We start from the raw sequence: 15,336 nt of genomic DNA, 5'->3' as shown, positions 1-15,336 counted from the left end.
ACAGTAACGGCATATTTTGATCTTTAATTCGTCGCCGAGATTGTTTTCCTTCATTTCATTTTCAGTGTTCAAATCTTGTAATAAGTTTAATGGCCCAATAATAGATAATGGTAGTATCATTATGATACTCATTCTCATTCTATGTCCAGTAGCCTAGTAGCGGGGGTTGAATGACCGCTGTCGCAATACCGTTATATATCAAACCTTTTTTTTTTACTTGACTGAAGGCAGCGCTGCATGCTGTTTGAAGAAAGACCTGTGGACTCTTTCACGACTATCATTTAATCGACTTTTCATCATTTGTTTTAAACACTGCCATTATAGCACTTGTTCCATAAAGATTTCCCCTCGTTACTCCCAAGAGCGACATAAAAATCAGACTGAGAAATGACGGGTAAGCTGACCCTTCTAATATGTTTACGTCCAAATGTCTAGACCGAGTAACAATGTATTCGAGCTGACTTAATTATTAACTGGGGAAGGACGGTGTGATTTTACATAAACCAACAAACTTAGATATAATAGGCTAATGTTCTCTTGAGAGAAATTGTGCATTCAAAGTGTTGTCAACAATATAGTAACTTGAGCACTCTATTTGCATATCAAGCCTGTTCATTTCAAGTTCAGTCACTGACTTCATGTCATCCAGTTGTGTCATTTTGCCATCTGTTCCTTTTGCCTGCCAGGGAGTCAGGAGGACACAGGAAAACAACTGAGGTGAAATCTTGTGTAGGCTATATCAGTAACCAGCTCACAATGGCGGGTGAATGTAATGGGTCATAGAGAGAACTCGAAACCTTGTGTGCTGTTTGAAACCCACCTTATGCCAGTCAACACATATTTCTTCTTCTTTTTTAATTACTATTAGCCTACTATTCAGATGTGTGCTAGCACTTGTTAGCTGCTTTTCCTTAACTAATATCTGGTCCATTAAGGCTACAAAATTAATATCATTCAAGTCCGAAGTTTAATAAAAATAAATAAATAAAATAAAGATCATGATCATTTCAAATAAAACACTTTACAACTTAGAAAAAAAGTTTTTACAGTGTGTTGTGTATTCGTCCAAAGCACATTTATTGCACTATTGTCCTCTGTTTACTGTTTCTGTCTGGTATTTTATGTGTCTCTTTCTCTTAGAGGCTCAGGCCTTTGTGACCCTGGCCACTACAGATGCCTATTGCATGGGATGTATAGTGGTAGGCAAAAGTTTGCGCAGACATGGAACATCAAGGAAGTTAGTGGTGATGGTTTCCCCCAATGTTTCTAGGGTAGGAAGGTGAGTGAGCAACTGTCCTTCACTATTAATTCTGAAATAACATCAATCCTTTCCTGACAAACTTCAGAAGTGAGGGCTATGAAGAGTGATTAAGCTCCTTCTGTACATTTAGCTTTATAATGTGACTTTCAAAAGAGTAATTCTTTCCCATGCATGGTACTATTAAGTCTGTAATAGTTTTCAAATTCAATCCCAGTGCTACATTCATCTTTCTTTGGGTTGCTTCTCATCTATCTTGGATTGTCTTTGACTTTTTTTTTGCCTCATTGGTTTTTATGCATTCTTCTAGATTGACTCTGAAGGACGTGTTTGATGAAGTTGTCGTGGTAGATGTGTTGGACAGCAGAGACAAGGCACATCTCACCTGGCTGGGACGTCCTGAACTAGGGGTCACCTTCACCAAACTCCACTGCTGGACGCTTACACAGTTCAGCAAGTGTGTGTTCTTGGATGCAGATACACTTGTGAGTAATTGGTTCTGTTCTGATAAATGAAAGTAAAGATGGCCATTCAAGTACACCAAGGTGTTCAAAGCTTTAGGAACACACAGAATATAACTAAATATTATGTGCACAATATGCAATAATAAACAAAGTGCCACGGGCTGCATATGTTACAGTGCAGGTACTGTACATACTTTGAGGATAATTTATGAGTTGATGGCCCCACAACTAGGCTGTTATATTATTCTGTGCCGCAGGTACTGTGTAATGTTGATGAGCTGTTTAAATATGAAGAATTGTCTGCTGCACCTGATACAGGCTGGCCGGATTGCTTCAACTCTGGGGTATTTGTGTTCAGGCCCTCCCTGAATACCCATACACAAATACTGGAACACGCCGCACAACACGGAAGCTTTGATGGTGAGTCACTCGGTTATATTTAGTTTATATTACATTAAGATCTTTAAAGTTCAGTCTAAATCGGATGTGCCCAATGTGCGTTGGAACTGTAATTAGCCTCAAATGCTGTTTTGTCACATTTGTATTTTTAATCTATAAAAGCAACAAGAGGAGCATCACACATACACTACCATTTGGTAACACTTTACTTAAAGCCTTTATATATATATATATATATATATATATATATATATATATATATATATATATATATATATATATATATATATATATATATATATAATGCATTATAAAAGTATTATTAATGCAGTAATTATACCTTGTAATGCACCTCATAATGCATTATATGATCTCATTAATAATTTTACCCACACTTATAATACATAATACTAATCTAGTCATTGTTACATCTTTACAAAGTATAATGCATTAAAACATATGACAACATGTGTTATCAAGGAATCTGGGAATTATATCTGGGATTTGGGAAAATAAGGAATCTGCAAATAATACTTTGGTTAAAACTTTGGTTTTACAATTATTTATGAAAATATATAATGCATTATAATGCTTTAAGTAAAGTGTTACCAAAATGTATATATTAAATAAATGTAGTTAAAAATCAACTTTATATCATCAAATATTATATTCATCATTATGGTTTCCACAAAACTTTTAAGTAGCACAGCTGTTTACAACATTGATAATAATAAATGTTTCTTAAGAAGGATCATGTGACACCAAAGACTGAAGTAATGGCTGCTAAAAAAAACAGTTTGGAATACATTACATATTAGAATATGTTCAAATAGAAAACAGTTGTTTTAATTGTAATAATATTTCACAATATTACTGTAACTAACATAACTCACTAATTCATTCACCTCACTGACTCAACTCATTCACTCACTCAACTCACTCACTACAATCGACTCAACTCACTCACTCACTCACTCACTCACTCACTCACTCACTCACTCACTCACTCACTCACTCACTCACTCACTCACTCACTCAACTCACTCACACACTCACTCACTCACTCAACTCACTCAACTCACTCACTCACTAGCTCACTCACTCTCACTCACTCACTCACTCAACTCACTCACACACTCACTCACTCACTCAACTCACTCAACTCACTCACTCACTAGCTCACTCACTCTCACTCAACCCACTCACTCACTCACTCACTCACTCACTCACTCACTCACTCAACTCAATTTCAATTTCAAATGAGCTTTATTAGCATGACTGTGTATCACAATGTTGCCAAAGCATTAACATATTATATATAAATAATAAAACAAACAAACAAAACAAAACATATATGTATCATGTCATATGTAGCATAGTAAATAAATAATTACAATCCATCTTGATAAATTAAAAAATAAAGCGGGTCTATCTAGGGAGTTAACCGTCTCTGACATTGTGAATGGCTAACACACATTTTGCAGCTAGTGCAGCTTGTAGCTGAAGTCAATCGGGAGTTGAGCGAGTGTGTTTAGAGGATAAGATTCCGCTGAGGTTTCATTCGCGAGGAGGGCTTTATATTGGACTGAATCCGGATTGGACTGATGGAGTTGATGCCAGAACTGAACACATCTCTTCTGGATCTCGATGTTCAGTGGGTACAAGCCTAATTCAGCCCTGCAGGCGTCATTGGACGTGCTTCTGTGAACCCTTAAGATGTTTTTGGCTATTTCCAATTGTAGTTTTTCTACTGAAGTTTTATCCCAACTTTTAACATTAGGTACTGATCCCCATTTTTCACATCCATATAAAATAATTGGTTTTATTATTGAATTGTATAATTTTAATTTTAACTCACTCACTCTCTCACCCAACTCATTCACTCAATCACTCCAGTCAACTCTACTCAACTCACTCACTCCAATCACTCAATTCACTCACTCACTCAATATACAATAAAAATAAACAAATAATAATAAAAAAAAAATTAAAATACAAATTTTACATGAAAATAAACATAGAAATATAAATATTTATAACAGTGTCTCTAGGCATATAGTGAGTGTTGGTAGCTCTGTCCCGCTGGAGGCTCTTTTATCGGGACATGACCTCACATACCTTGCTGCCAGGTTTGAGCTTGCTGGGCTTTCTCCTAGCAGGTATGGGAGTTTGTCCATTTTTGTTTTCTGATGGAAGTCTTTCTGGTTGGTTGTGAAATGGGGATAGAAAGTGTCCCTAATGTTTGTATAATAAGTGCAGGATGTCAAAAAGTAGAGCTCTGTTTCCACTTGATTCTCTGTGCAGTGAGGGCACAGCCAGTCTTCCTTTGGCAGGCAGGTCTGTCTGTGTCTGCCTGTCTCTATGCTCAGACTGTGTTCACTGAGTCTGCACATGCTCAGGACTTTTCTCAGTTTAGGGTCACTCACTTTACTCAGGTATCCTGCCAATTTATGTTTTCTGTTTAGGGCCAAATAGCATTCCAATTTACTCTGTTGCGGTGTTGCGTCTGTCCAATGTTTTAGGTATTTTTCATTTTTGTGTTTTAATTATTTGGTTTGGTCTGGCTATGTTTTTATTGTCAGTTTGTGACCTCAGCTCTAAGACCAATCGGCCGGGGGCGTTTTTCTCTGGCTTCCACTCTTGGTATGTCAGGGCTTTGTGATGGAGGGTCTATTCATCACTATTTTTTAGATGGGCATGGAATTTAATGGCTCTTTTTTGAATAGTTATTATAAGTAGGTATAATCCTAATTCTGCTCTGCAGGCATTATTTGGGATTTTGCGCTGTACTCGTAGCAAGATTTTGCAAATTTCGGTCTGCAGAGTCCTCTATTGGCCTATGTCACACTTCCTGCTTCCGGAACGCGGAGTAGGGATTCAGAACTTCCGGTCAACAGTATTTCTCCATAAGGATTTAGATTATCAGCCATAATGTCTAAACCATCCGAGGTAGACTGACCACGAGCTATGAGGTTGTGAAACTAAGGTTTTTGCTCCTGTAGAAGCTATAAGTTCGTATGAAATCAACCTTGTTTTATGAAAAACATGTTTTATCCGCGATCTTATGAAAAAAAACTACACTACCCACAATCCTAAGCGTAGCAGCAACGTCTGCTGATTGGTCCAACTCGCTGTTACCATAGAAACGTTTACCTAACTGGCGAACGGCCCGCCGCTGTTGTTGTAGTGTACCGGGTTGCTCTGCGTCAGGACGTAGACAGCCATAACTCAGCTTTCACGCTTTTCCACTTGAGAGTTTTCATTTACCATCTGAACCACATCGACTTCAGGCAGGTTGCGGAGAGATTTGGTCCAGCGGTATCTATCGAACTCGCTATTGTAAAGAGCTAACCGGAAGAGCCGTATCCCTACTAAAAGACGTACTTCCGGTCTTCATTTTTTTCATGACATAGGCCTATTGGGTGTTTGTCCCATTTAGTGAACTGTTGGTTTGTGAGTGGGCCCCAGACTTCACACCCGTACAGCACGATGGGCTCTATTACTGTTTTGATTATTTTTTGCCAGATTCTGATTGGGATGTCAATTTGGATATTTCTCTTAATAGCATAACAAGCTCTCCGTGCCTTTTCTCTCAAGTCGTTAACAGCTTTGCTAAAATTTCCTATGTTGCTAATATTTATGCCAAGTGGAGTTCTGTGTGTGTTCGAGGAGCATGTGGTCTAATTTAAAACTATGATGTTGGTCTTGGCGGCTGGGTCTTTTTGGGGTTAACTGACAGGGCCCATGACTGACAGAAGTTGTGCAGGAGGTCTAGATGCTGCTGTAGACCCTCTTTAGTGGGAGACAGCAGCACCAGATTATCAGTGAACAGAAGGAATTTGACTTCAGTGTCCAGTAGAGTAAGACCAGGTGCTGCAGACTGATCCAGAGCCCTCGCTAGCTCATTTATGTATTGAACACGGACTTAAGCTGCAGCCCTGTCTCACTCCACGACACTGAGGGAGGAATTCTGTGTGTTTGTTACCAATTTTAACTGCAAATTTGTTGTTTGTGTACATTGATTTAATGATGTCATATGTTTTTCCTCCGATGCCGCATTGGATTAATTGAAGAAAAAGAAGTCAAAAACTTTTTTGAAGTCAACAAAGCATGAGAAAATTTTACTTTTGTTTTGGTTGATTTGCTTATCGATTAAGGTATGGAGAGTGTATATATGGTCTGATGTGCGATATTTTTGTTGGAAGCCAATTTGACACTTGCTCAGGTCATTTCTGTCTCTGAGAAAATGGGCTTGTCTGCTGTTTAGGATGTTGCAGAAAAGTTTGCCTAGGTTGCTGTTTACACATATACCACGGTAGTTATTAGGGTAAAATCTGTCTCCGTTTTTATGGATTGGGGTAATAAGACCTTTGTTCCAGATGTTGGGCAATATACCTGAACTCAGGATGATATTGAGGAGTTGAGGATGGCTCATTTGAATATGTGGTCTGTGTATTTAATCATTTAATTTAGGATGCCATCGACACCACAGGCTTTTTGCGATTTCAGTGTTAGGATTTTGTCTAATAGTTTGGCTAGTGTAATTGGAGAGTCTAAGGGGTTCTGGTAGTCTTTGATAGTTGATTCTAAAACCCTCAGTTTGTCGTACAGGGCATTTTCTTCCTGATTTTTGTTTATATTACTAAATAGGTTGGAGAAGTGGTTCTGGATGGCTAGTTCTTGATGGTAAGATTTGTTTAGTGTGTTCCAATGTTTCCAGAAGTGGTTGGATTCTAAGGATTCTTCAATTTCCTTAAAGTATTCCTATATTGTGTTTTGTTCTTTTTTCTTTTACATTTACATTTTACATTTATTCATTTAGCTGACGCTTTTATCCGAAGCGACTTACAATTGCTATATATGTCAGAGGTCGCACGCCTCTGGAGCAACTAGGGGTTAAGTGTCTTGCTCAGGGACACATTGGTGTCTCACAGTGGATTCGAACCCGGGTCTCTCACACCAAAGGCATGTGTCTTATCCATTGCGCCACCACCATCCACCACCATTCTTTCTTAAAGTATTCCTATATTGTTTAAGTGAGTTAATATATTCCTATATATTGTGAGTTCTAACTCACTCAACTCATTCACTCACTCAACTTACTCACCTCACCTCACTCACTCACTCACTCACTCACTCACTCACTCACTCACTCACTCACTCACTCACTCACCCAACTCATTCACTCACTCATGCTCTCACTCACTCACTCACTCCAATCACTCAACTCACTCACTCAATCACTCACTCCAATCACTCACTCACTCACTCACTCACTCACTCACTCACTCACTCACTCACTCACTGACTCACTCACTCACTCACTCACTCACTCACTCACTCACTCACTCACTCACTCACTCACTCAACTCACTCACTCCAATCACTCAACTCAACTCACTCACTGACTCCCTCACTCCCTCCCTCACTCACTCACTCACTCACTCACTCACTCACTCACTCACTCACTCACTCACTCACTCACTCACTCACTCACTGACTCACTCACTCACTGACTCACTCACTCACCCAACTCATGCTCTCTCTCACTCACTCACACACTCACATAATCACTCAATCTTTCACACACTCTTTCACTCACTCTTTCACTCACTCAACTCACTCACTCACATAATCACTCACTCTTTCACACACTCTTTCACTCACTCACTCAACTCACTCACTTAGCTCACTCACTCCAATCACTCACTCACTCACTCACTCACTCACTCACTCACTGACTCACTCACTCACTCACTCACTCACTCACTCAACTCACTCACTTAGCTCACTCACTCCAATCACTCAACTCACTCACTCACTCAATTCACTCACTCCAATCACTCAACTCACTCAACTCACTTACTCACTCACTTCCTCACTCACTCCAATCACTCACTCACTCACTCAACTCACTCACTCCAATCACTCAACTCACTCAACTCAACTCACTCACTCACTCACTCACTCACTCACTCACTCACTCACTCACTCATGCTCTCTCTCTCTCTCTCACTCACTCACTCACTCACTCCAATCGCTCAACTCACTCACTCAATCACTCACTCCAATCACTCACTCACTCACTCACTCACTCACTCACTCACTCACTCACTCACTCACTCACTCACTCACTCAACTCACTCACTCCAATCACTCAACTCACTCACTCACTCACTCACTCCCTCACTCACTCACTCACTCCACTCACTCACTCACTCACTCACTCACTCACTCACTCACTCACTTCCTCACTCACTCCAATCACTCACTCACTCAACTCACTCACTCACTCACTCACTCACTCACTCACTCACTCACTCACTCACTCAACTCACTCAACTCACTCACTCACTCACTCACTCACTCACTCACTCACTCACTCACTCACTCCAATCACGCAACTCACTCACTCACTCACTCACTCACTCACTCACTCACTCACTCACTCACTCACTCACTCACTCACCCAACTCATGCACTCACTCACACACTCACATAATAACTCACTCTTTCACTTACTCTTTCACTCACTCACTCAACTCACTCACTTAGCTCACTCACTCCAATCACTCACTCACTCACTCACTCACTGACTCACTCACTCAACTCATCTCACTCCAATCACTCACTCACTGATTCACTTACTCACTCACTCAACTCATCTCACTCCAATCAATCAACTCACTCACTAAACTCACTCACTCCAATCACTCACCTCACTCACTCACTCACTCACTCACTCACTCACTCACTCAACTCACTCAACTCACTCACGGTACTATAGTACTGTCAAATATAAATCTATTAATGACATTAATATGGCACAACCTGTCATGTATAGGAGGAGACCAGGGTGTTTTAAACACTTTCTTCAGTGACTGGGCAGTAAAAGATATCAGGAAGCATTTACCATTTGTGTACAACCTCACAGCCAGTGCTGTCTACACTTATCTGCCAGCATTTCAGCAGTAAGTTAGTTTTCACACTATATCTTATTATTCAGGTATACCAATCATTTATGGTATTATTTATTTGTGTAACGTGTAATGTTTATTAAGTAATCATATACCACATTAAAGACATACACAAGTAGGACAAATAAGCATTCTGGTTTTGTACAGGTATGGCCACCATGCAAAAATTGTCCACTTCTTGGGTGGGATCAAGCCCTGGCATCATTCATATAATCCACAGGCTGCCAGTGAGTCATCTTTTAGGGATTCCAACAAGAACTTTGCACAATTTATACATTTATGGTGGGTGGAGTACTACAGTCAAAACCAGCTACAAGTTAAGAAGGATGATAAGAAGGATGACAAGAATGAAGACTATGTAAGACTACACTCACAAACAGATATTTAGTTTTTCGTGTTGTACATAGCAGTGTTACTTCCATTGAACCTTTAAAGGGATAGTCCACCGCAAACAAATAAAATGCTGTCATCATTTACTCACCCTTATGTCATTGCAAACCCGTACTGTATAACTTTCTTACTTCTGTGAAACATAAAATAAGATATTTTGAATGTTGGTAACCCAGCACGTTCGGAGGCCATTGACTTTCATTGTATTTTTTGGTCCATACAGTGGAGGTTAGTGGTAAACTGTTGGGTTACCAAAATTATTTGATGTTCCACTGATGAATCAAAGTCATATGGGTTTGGAATGACATGAGGGTGAGTAAATGATGGACGGACTTTTCATTTTTGGTTAGATGTTCCCTTTAAAAACTCATTAGCATTATTATTTTATTTAATAGACCTAATGATAAAATATATTTCATTTGTGAGTCATCTGTGATCTTTTACTTGGTTTGCAGTCAGTGCAGCAGTCGGATTCTTCACAGACACATCAAACTCCAACACAAAGCCAAAAGAGCAGCACTGAAGCCCTCCACAGAGAGATGAGACTTTCTTCACCTCTCCAAGATCTGACTTTGGACTCAATGACAATCAGCTCATTTAAAACATCTGAGGAAATGCTAAGTGATAGGTTGAGCTGTCCTTCCAGAGAAATGAAGGTTTGAATAACTAAATTGAAGAATTCTGAGCAAAAAAACAACAACATTATTCAGTCTTGATTCATCTCTCACTCTGAGTCTCTCTCTGAATCAACTCTACTTCCTTTAAAAGTATTGTGCCCTCTGGGCTTTTAGAAAAAATCCAGTGACACACCCAACAGTGACTCACCCCAACACAAAGAGAACACAAACCAGTTCAGATAGTTGCAAAAACACAATGAATGTGAAGATATTTTTGATTTAAAAGAAAAGGATAACATTTTTGGCAGTTTGGTGTCAATCCATTCCATTTCTTGTATATGTTCCAGAACAGTTTTTGTTTGATCCAGTACACACATTCCATTACTTCACAAGAATCTAATGCTCAAATAAATAAAATAAAATTCATTACATTTAGCATTTATGCTACATTTATGTTTCCCTTCAGCTGGCCCTTATTTGTTTTAAAATCTAAATAATTTTTATGAATAAAAAAATACAATATCAAGTTAACTTCAGTCAAGGCAAAGTTAAGAAACTATAGTTTGGTTTTTCATATCTTGTCCACCACATCTAAGTGCCACCCCCCACCTCCAAATCCAAAATTTGTTTTAATCATTTATTGCATACATTGTGATTGTGAAGTATTTTGTCTAGTGTTTTAGGAGAAGGCCTATTTATTTATTTACTTACTTACTTATTTCTCTATCCTGTCTTCTCAGAATATTCTCTTTGATGTCCTGTCTGGTGGGGAGACTGAAGAGACCCCTATAGTCAGCCCTCCATCTGAGCAAGAGACTGAAGAGACCCCTATAGTCAGCCCTCCATCTGAGCAAGAGACTGAAGAGACCCCTATAGTCAGCCCTCCATCTGAGCAAGAGACTGAAGAGACCCCTATAGTCAGCCCTCCATCTGAGCAAGAGACTGAACACAAAGATCCAGAGACTGCTGATGATTCTTCCGTAGGCACTGGACAAGCTGTATGTACGAAAATAAGCTAATGTGCCTGACTTATGGGAAAAAATACTTTGATTTTGATGTTATAATTTTTTATCATTTATACTTTTATAATTATTACTTATTTCCAAGATACTTGAATATGAGCTCTGCTCAAAAAGTAAATAAAAATAATAATAATAATTTTGTAAATGTTATCTATAGATGTCACTCTTTCCCTAAATATGTCTCTACATATGAGCATTACATATTTGCATTACAGTTAACTAAAACTTTAACCAAAGCCTATTTTTTTTTGTTTATTTGAAATAAACGTCAACTTAAAAAATATATATATACATTTTGTTCAGCTACAATTTTTTTTTTTTTTTTTTTTTTTTTTTTACTTGATGTATGTACTAAAATAACCAAAAATAAAACTGGAATAAAAACTATAGACATTTTTTTAAACTAATAAAAATTACGCACTCAATTTTTTTTTTTTACATTGGAAATGGAAAATATAAAAATAAAAATGTATTCAAAATATTAATAAAAACTATAATAGTATATCAATAATGCTAAAATAACACTGCTTCACATAATAAGGTTTGAGATGGGTTTTTTTTGTTGGGTTTTGTTTTTGCAAATATCAGTGTATATACTGCCATCTAATGGTGGCTTTTTAGAGCAGTTATTAGGCAAGGCAAGGCAAGTTTATTTATATAGCACATTTCATACACAATGGCAATTCAAAGTGCTTTACATAGAAGAAATTAAAATAATAAAAAGAAATAAGAATAATTAAAACAGTTTAGAAAAATTAAATAAATTACAGTACTTTTAAAAATAAAAAATAATATTATTATAGATCTTTCCTTCAAAGGATTCCCTTAAGACTTAAATCTTTCCTTCTTTTAACCTTCAATCTTCTTACGACTTCCATCTATCAACTTTCCTTTAACTTTCTGATTGTATTAGATTTGAATTTGCAGAATAAACCAAAATTGTTGTTTTTTTTATGAAGAACTACACTCTTATCATTATGATTTTGATAGTAATATTGTAAGATGGATTCTATCATATGGTCCCATTGTAGATCGCTGCTGAGACAGAGGAGGAAGACTCGGAGCGCCGGCGCATGTGGGAGGAAGGTCACGTTGATTATATGGGCAAAGATGCCTTCGACAACATCAAGAGGAAACTTGACCTATTCCTTGAGTAATTCTCTCTCTCTCTCTCTCTCTCTCTCTCTCTCTGTGTGTGTGTGTGTGTGTGTGTGTGTGTGTGCAGGTTTATATTACATTGTGAGGACCAAATGTCCCCACAAGGATAGTAAAACGTGAAATCACCTACATTGTGTGGACTAGCCAGTGGTCCCCACGAGGGAAATTGTTTAATGAACATACTAAATGATGTTTTATAGAAAATGTCAAATAGCGGAATGTTTTCTGTGATGGGTAGGTTTAGGGTTAATGTAAGGGGATAGAATATACAGTTTGTGCAGTATAAAAATCACTACGCCTAAGGAGAATCCCCACAAAGATAACAAAACCGTGCGTGTGTGTGTGCGTGTGTGTGCTGGATGTGTGTTTTTGAAAATGTATAAAACACAGTATCTCAATATATTTTCACTTGTACTGTATGTCCATCATCATCTCAACTGTTATATTTTCACCTCCTCAGATATAGCCGCTTTTCTACCTCTGTTGTATATTTGCCACAATCACTGTGGATCATACAAAAATATTGTGAAAATGTCTTGCATATAAATGTAACTTGTGTTAAACTGAACCTAGAAATTCAATTTCTGTACTATGAGCCTACATTATGTGATATAGGGTCTATCTGTATCATTTAGCATCTGCTGTGATCTTTTGTTTGCAGTTTTATTCAAATATTAACTGTAAATAAATCCCATTCTCTAGTGCTGTTAAGGAAGACATTATAAATAACGTATTAATCAAGTACTAAATCATGAGAAAGGAATCGAGAAAGATCTAGTATTAAATGTCAATGTCCAAAAATAATCGTGCCACTAGAGGTCAGGCTATAAACACTCTCTAGCTTCAACACTTCCACAAACTCCACTATTAGAGCATAACAGTCTTGAGGCAAAAAGGTGATAGTCATAAAATGATTGTTCCTCTGAGTTTTACAACATTTATCTCTCTCCAGAAATGCTGACCTGTCTCCAAATCTTATCTGCCAGACACTACAAACTTTTATGGCCAGACAAAGTCAAAGGCAGCATGTTCTATGATGCATATTTTTAAACCATTAATTGTTTTCTCCATGTTTTAGTATTGGAGCCATTTTTTTACCCTTTGATCCTGACAGCTCTGATTTACTCTAAATTTATCTTAATTTTGACCATTATTTTACTACATTGATATTATTTAAATTATATTTATACTGTCAATACAACAGGTTTGGAACATGGATGCAATGTAAATTTAAGAAATATGCTAAAAAAAAAACTGGAAGAAAAATTCCACTGTTGAATTTCCATGACTTTGCAAAGAATTTGACTTTCTGTGAAAATGGTCCATTAATAAACAGAATCTACATAGATCGATTTGAGATCATCCAGTTTTTACATAAGCTATATGTTTATAAAAGATTAGCCAGTTCCAACATTAAACAATATATTTTAACATTTACATAATTTCAGTGTCACAACAGGTGCAGATATTGCCATTTAAAAATAAATATTCAAAATAATATTCAAAAATAAAAATTCTGTCATCATTTACTCATGCTCAAGTTGTTCCAAACCTGTATGAATTTGAATTTGAATCTGAAGAATATTTTGAAGAAGCTAATTTGAAGAATGTCAGTGACCAAATAGTTGATTGGACCCCATTGACTTTCATAGTATTTTTTCCTCATACTTTGGAAGTCAATGGGGTCCATCAACTGTTTGGTTACCGACATTCTTCAAAATATCTTCTTTTGTGTTCAGCAAAAGAAAGAAATTAATACAGGTTTGGAACAACTTGAGCGTGAGTAAATGATGACACAATTTTCATTTTTGGGTGAACTTTAAGTCAAGCATAAATTAAGTTGACATAAATTCAGAAGCTCAAGCAAATAAATCTGCCAAACCATGTACTTTTATATCAATCAACATATGGCACTGGATATAAACTCTCAGTCTTTCACAGTTACTCATTTTGACATCTTAGCAATCTGAGAGTTTTTTCAAGCCGCTCACGCTCTGCCGTATTACTGTGCTGTGTGTCATGGTCTGGTACAAAGCACCATTTACTTCGTTTCACGGTGCTGCCAAAACCAGAAGTTTTGAATTCTATCAGACAGATGAAGAACAGGTTATATGTGTGTTTATATATATATATATTGCATCATTGAATTTGATCCAAAATAAGCACATTCAGAAAAGAATAAATGTTATACCCTATGGCCTGGTTTCACAGACAGGGCTAAGATTAAGCCAAGATTAGGCCTTAATTAATTTAGGATAGCTTTTATAAATGTGCCTTAGAAAATAAAATAAAACATTATAATACAACAAAACAATGACAGTGACACATTTTAAAATATGTCAGTGCAAGGGGAACAAACAAAGATGTACCACATAGTGTTGCAGATGTAAAGATGTTTTCGGTTTCATAGTAATGTTCTCCCACTCTTAGAGAAAATATTTACAGAACATTTAGTGACTAGCTGCTGTAATGGAAAAATTGGATTTCCATTGATCTTCAACATATATTGCAACATAATGTGTCACATTGTGGAATGTGAACAGGATATATGTATGTTTGTACACCTGACGTAAGCAAGACACACACAGTAAGACAAATGGTTAAGAACCTTTAACTCTTTAGATGGAAGATAATTTAGCCAAGGGGGGTTAGAGGGGTCATTCTATTCTAAATGTGATGTGGATGTGGCCATGCTGGGTGAGTGGAAAACTACAGAGAAAAGACCTTGAAGAAGGAGTATATAAGAAGGGAATTTCCTGGGCTGGGTGTCAGGTCTTGCTCACGTCACGGGGTAGCTGCTGTGATTTTGTGACTAAGCCTCTTGCAAGAGAATAAATATCTTTTAAAATACAATTTGATTCTTGGTGTCTCTTATGCAGTGATGATGATTGTTTAATGATTATTTTTGCCACAACACTGCTCAGAATATGTATGTTGTTGAAATCTAAAAACCATAAAGCAGAAGAAGGTTCAGTTTAGTCTGTGCTTTCATCATGTCTGAGAAAACCTCAATTACATGATAGTTTCCAAAATCCCTATTTTCATGAATTG

The 15,336-nt window shown here is 37.3% G+C and overlaps 1 protein-coding gene and 1 long non-coding RNA gene across 4 annotated transcripts; one reads left to right on the top strand and one right to left on the bottom strand.

Moving 5' to 3' along the window:
• The first annotated feature begins 119 nt into the window (after positions 1-119).
• Positions 120-12,986, top strand: gyg2 (glycogenin 2). Its single transcript, XM_082164032.1, has 9 exons — positions 120-394; positions 1,141-1,279; positions 1,569-1,743; positions 1,980-2,142; positions 8,966-9,092; positions 9,246-9,456; positions 9,944-10,144; positions 10,846-11,103; positions 12,159-12,986. The coding sequence occupies exons 1-9, from the start codon at positions 388-390 to the stop codon at positions 12,282-12,284; spliced, it is 1,407 nt and encodes a 468-aa protein (XP_082020158.1). The 5' UTR covers positions 120-387; the 3' UTR covers positions 12,285-12,986.
• Positions 6,918-8,936, bottom strand: LOC309494644. Of its 3 annotated transcripts, none has more exons than XR_014204417.1 (4): positions 8,188-8,936; positions 8,021-8,054; positions 7,383-7,930; positions 6,918-7,348 (listed from the first exon to the last, which is right to left on the bottom strand). It is a non-coding gene; the product is annotated as an uncharacterized lncRNA (long non-coding RNA). The 3 variants fall into 3 exon arrangements; XR_014204418.1 differs by having other exon boundaries at positions 6,918-7,670; positions 7,736-7,930; XR_014204416.1 differs by having other exon boundaries at positions 6,918-7,930.
• Positions 12,987-15,336: the final 2,350 nt, after the last annotated feature.

This window comes from Leuciscus leuciscus (assembly GCF_965113295.1).
Source record: "Leuciscus leuciscus genome assembly, chromosome: 3".
NCBI lineage: Eukaryota > Metazoa > Chordata > Actinopteri > Cypriniformes > Leuciscidae > Leuciscus > Leuciscus leuciscus.
This window is presented reverse-complemented; position numbering and strand designations above follow the sequence as displayed.

What these genes read in the sequence shown, in the direction of transcription:
- gyg2 (XM_082164032.1), top strand. An exon ending in TCTTGGATGCAGATACACTT is followed by an intron (nt 1,744 to 1,979) that starts GTGAGTAATTGG and finishes TCTGTGCCGCAG; the next exon opens with GTACTGTGTAATGTTGATGA. An exon ending in GTCCTTCCAGAGAAATGAAG is followed by an intron (nt 10,145 to 10,845) that starts GTTTGAATAACT and finishes CTGTCTTCTCAG; the next exon opens with AATATTCTCTTTGATGTCCT.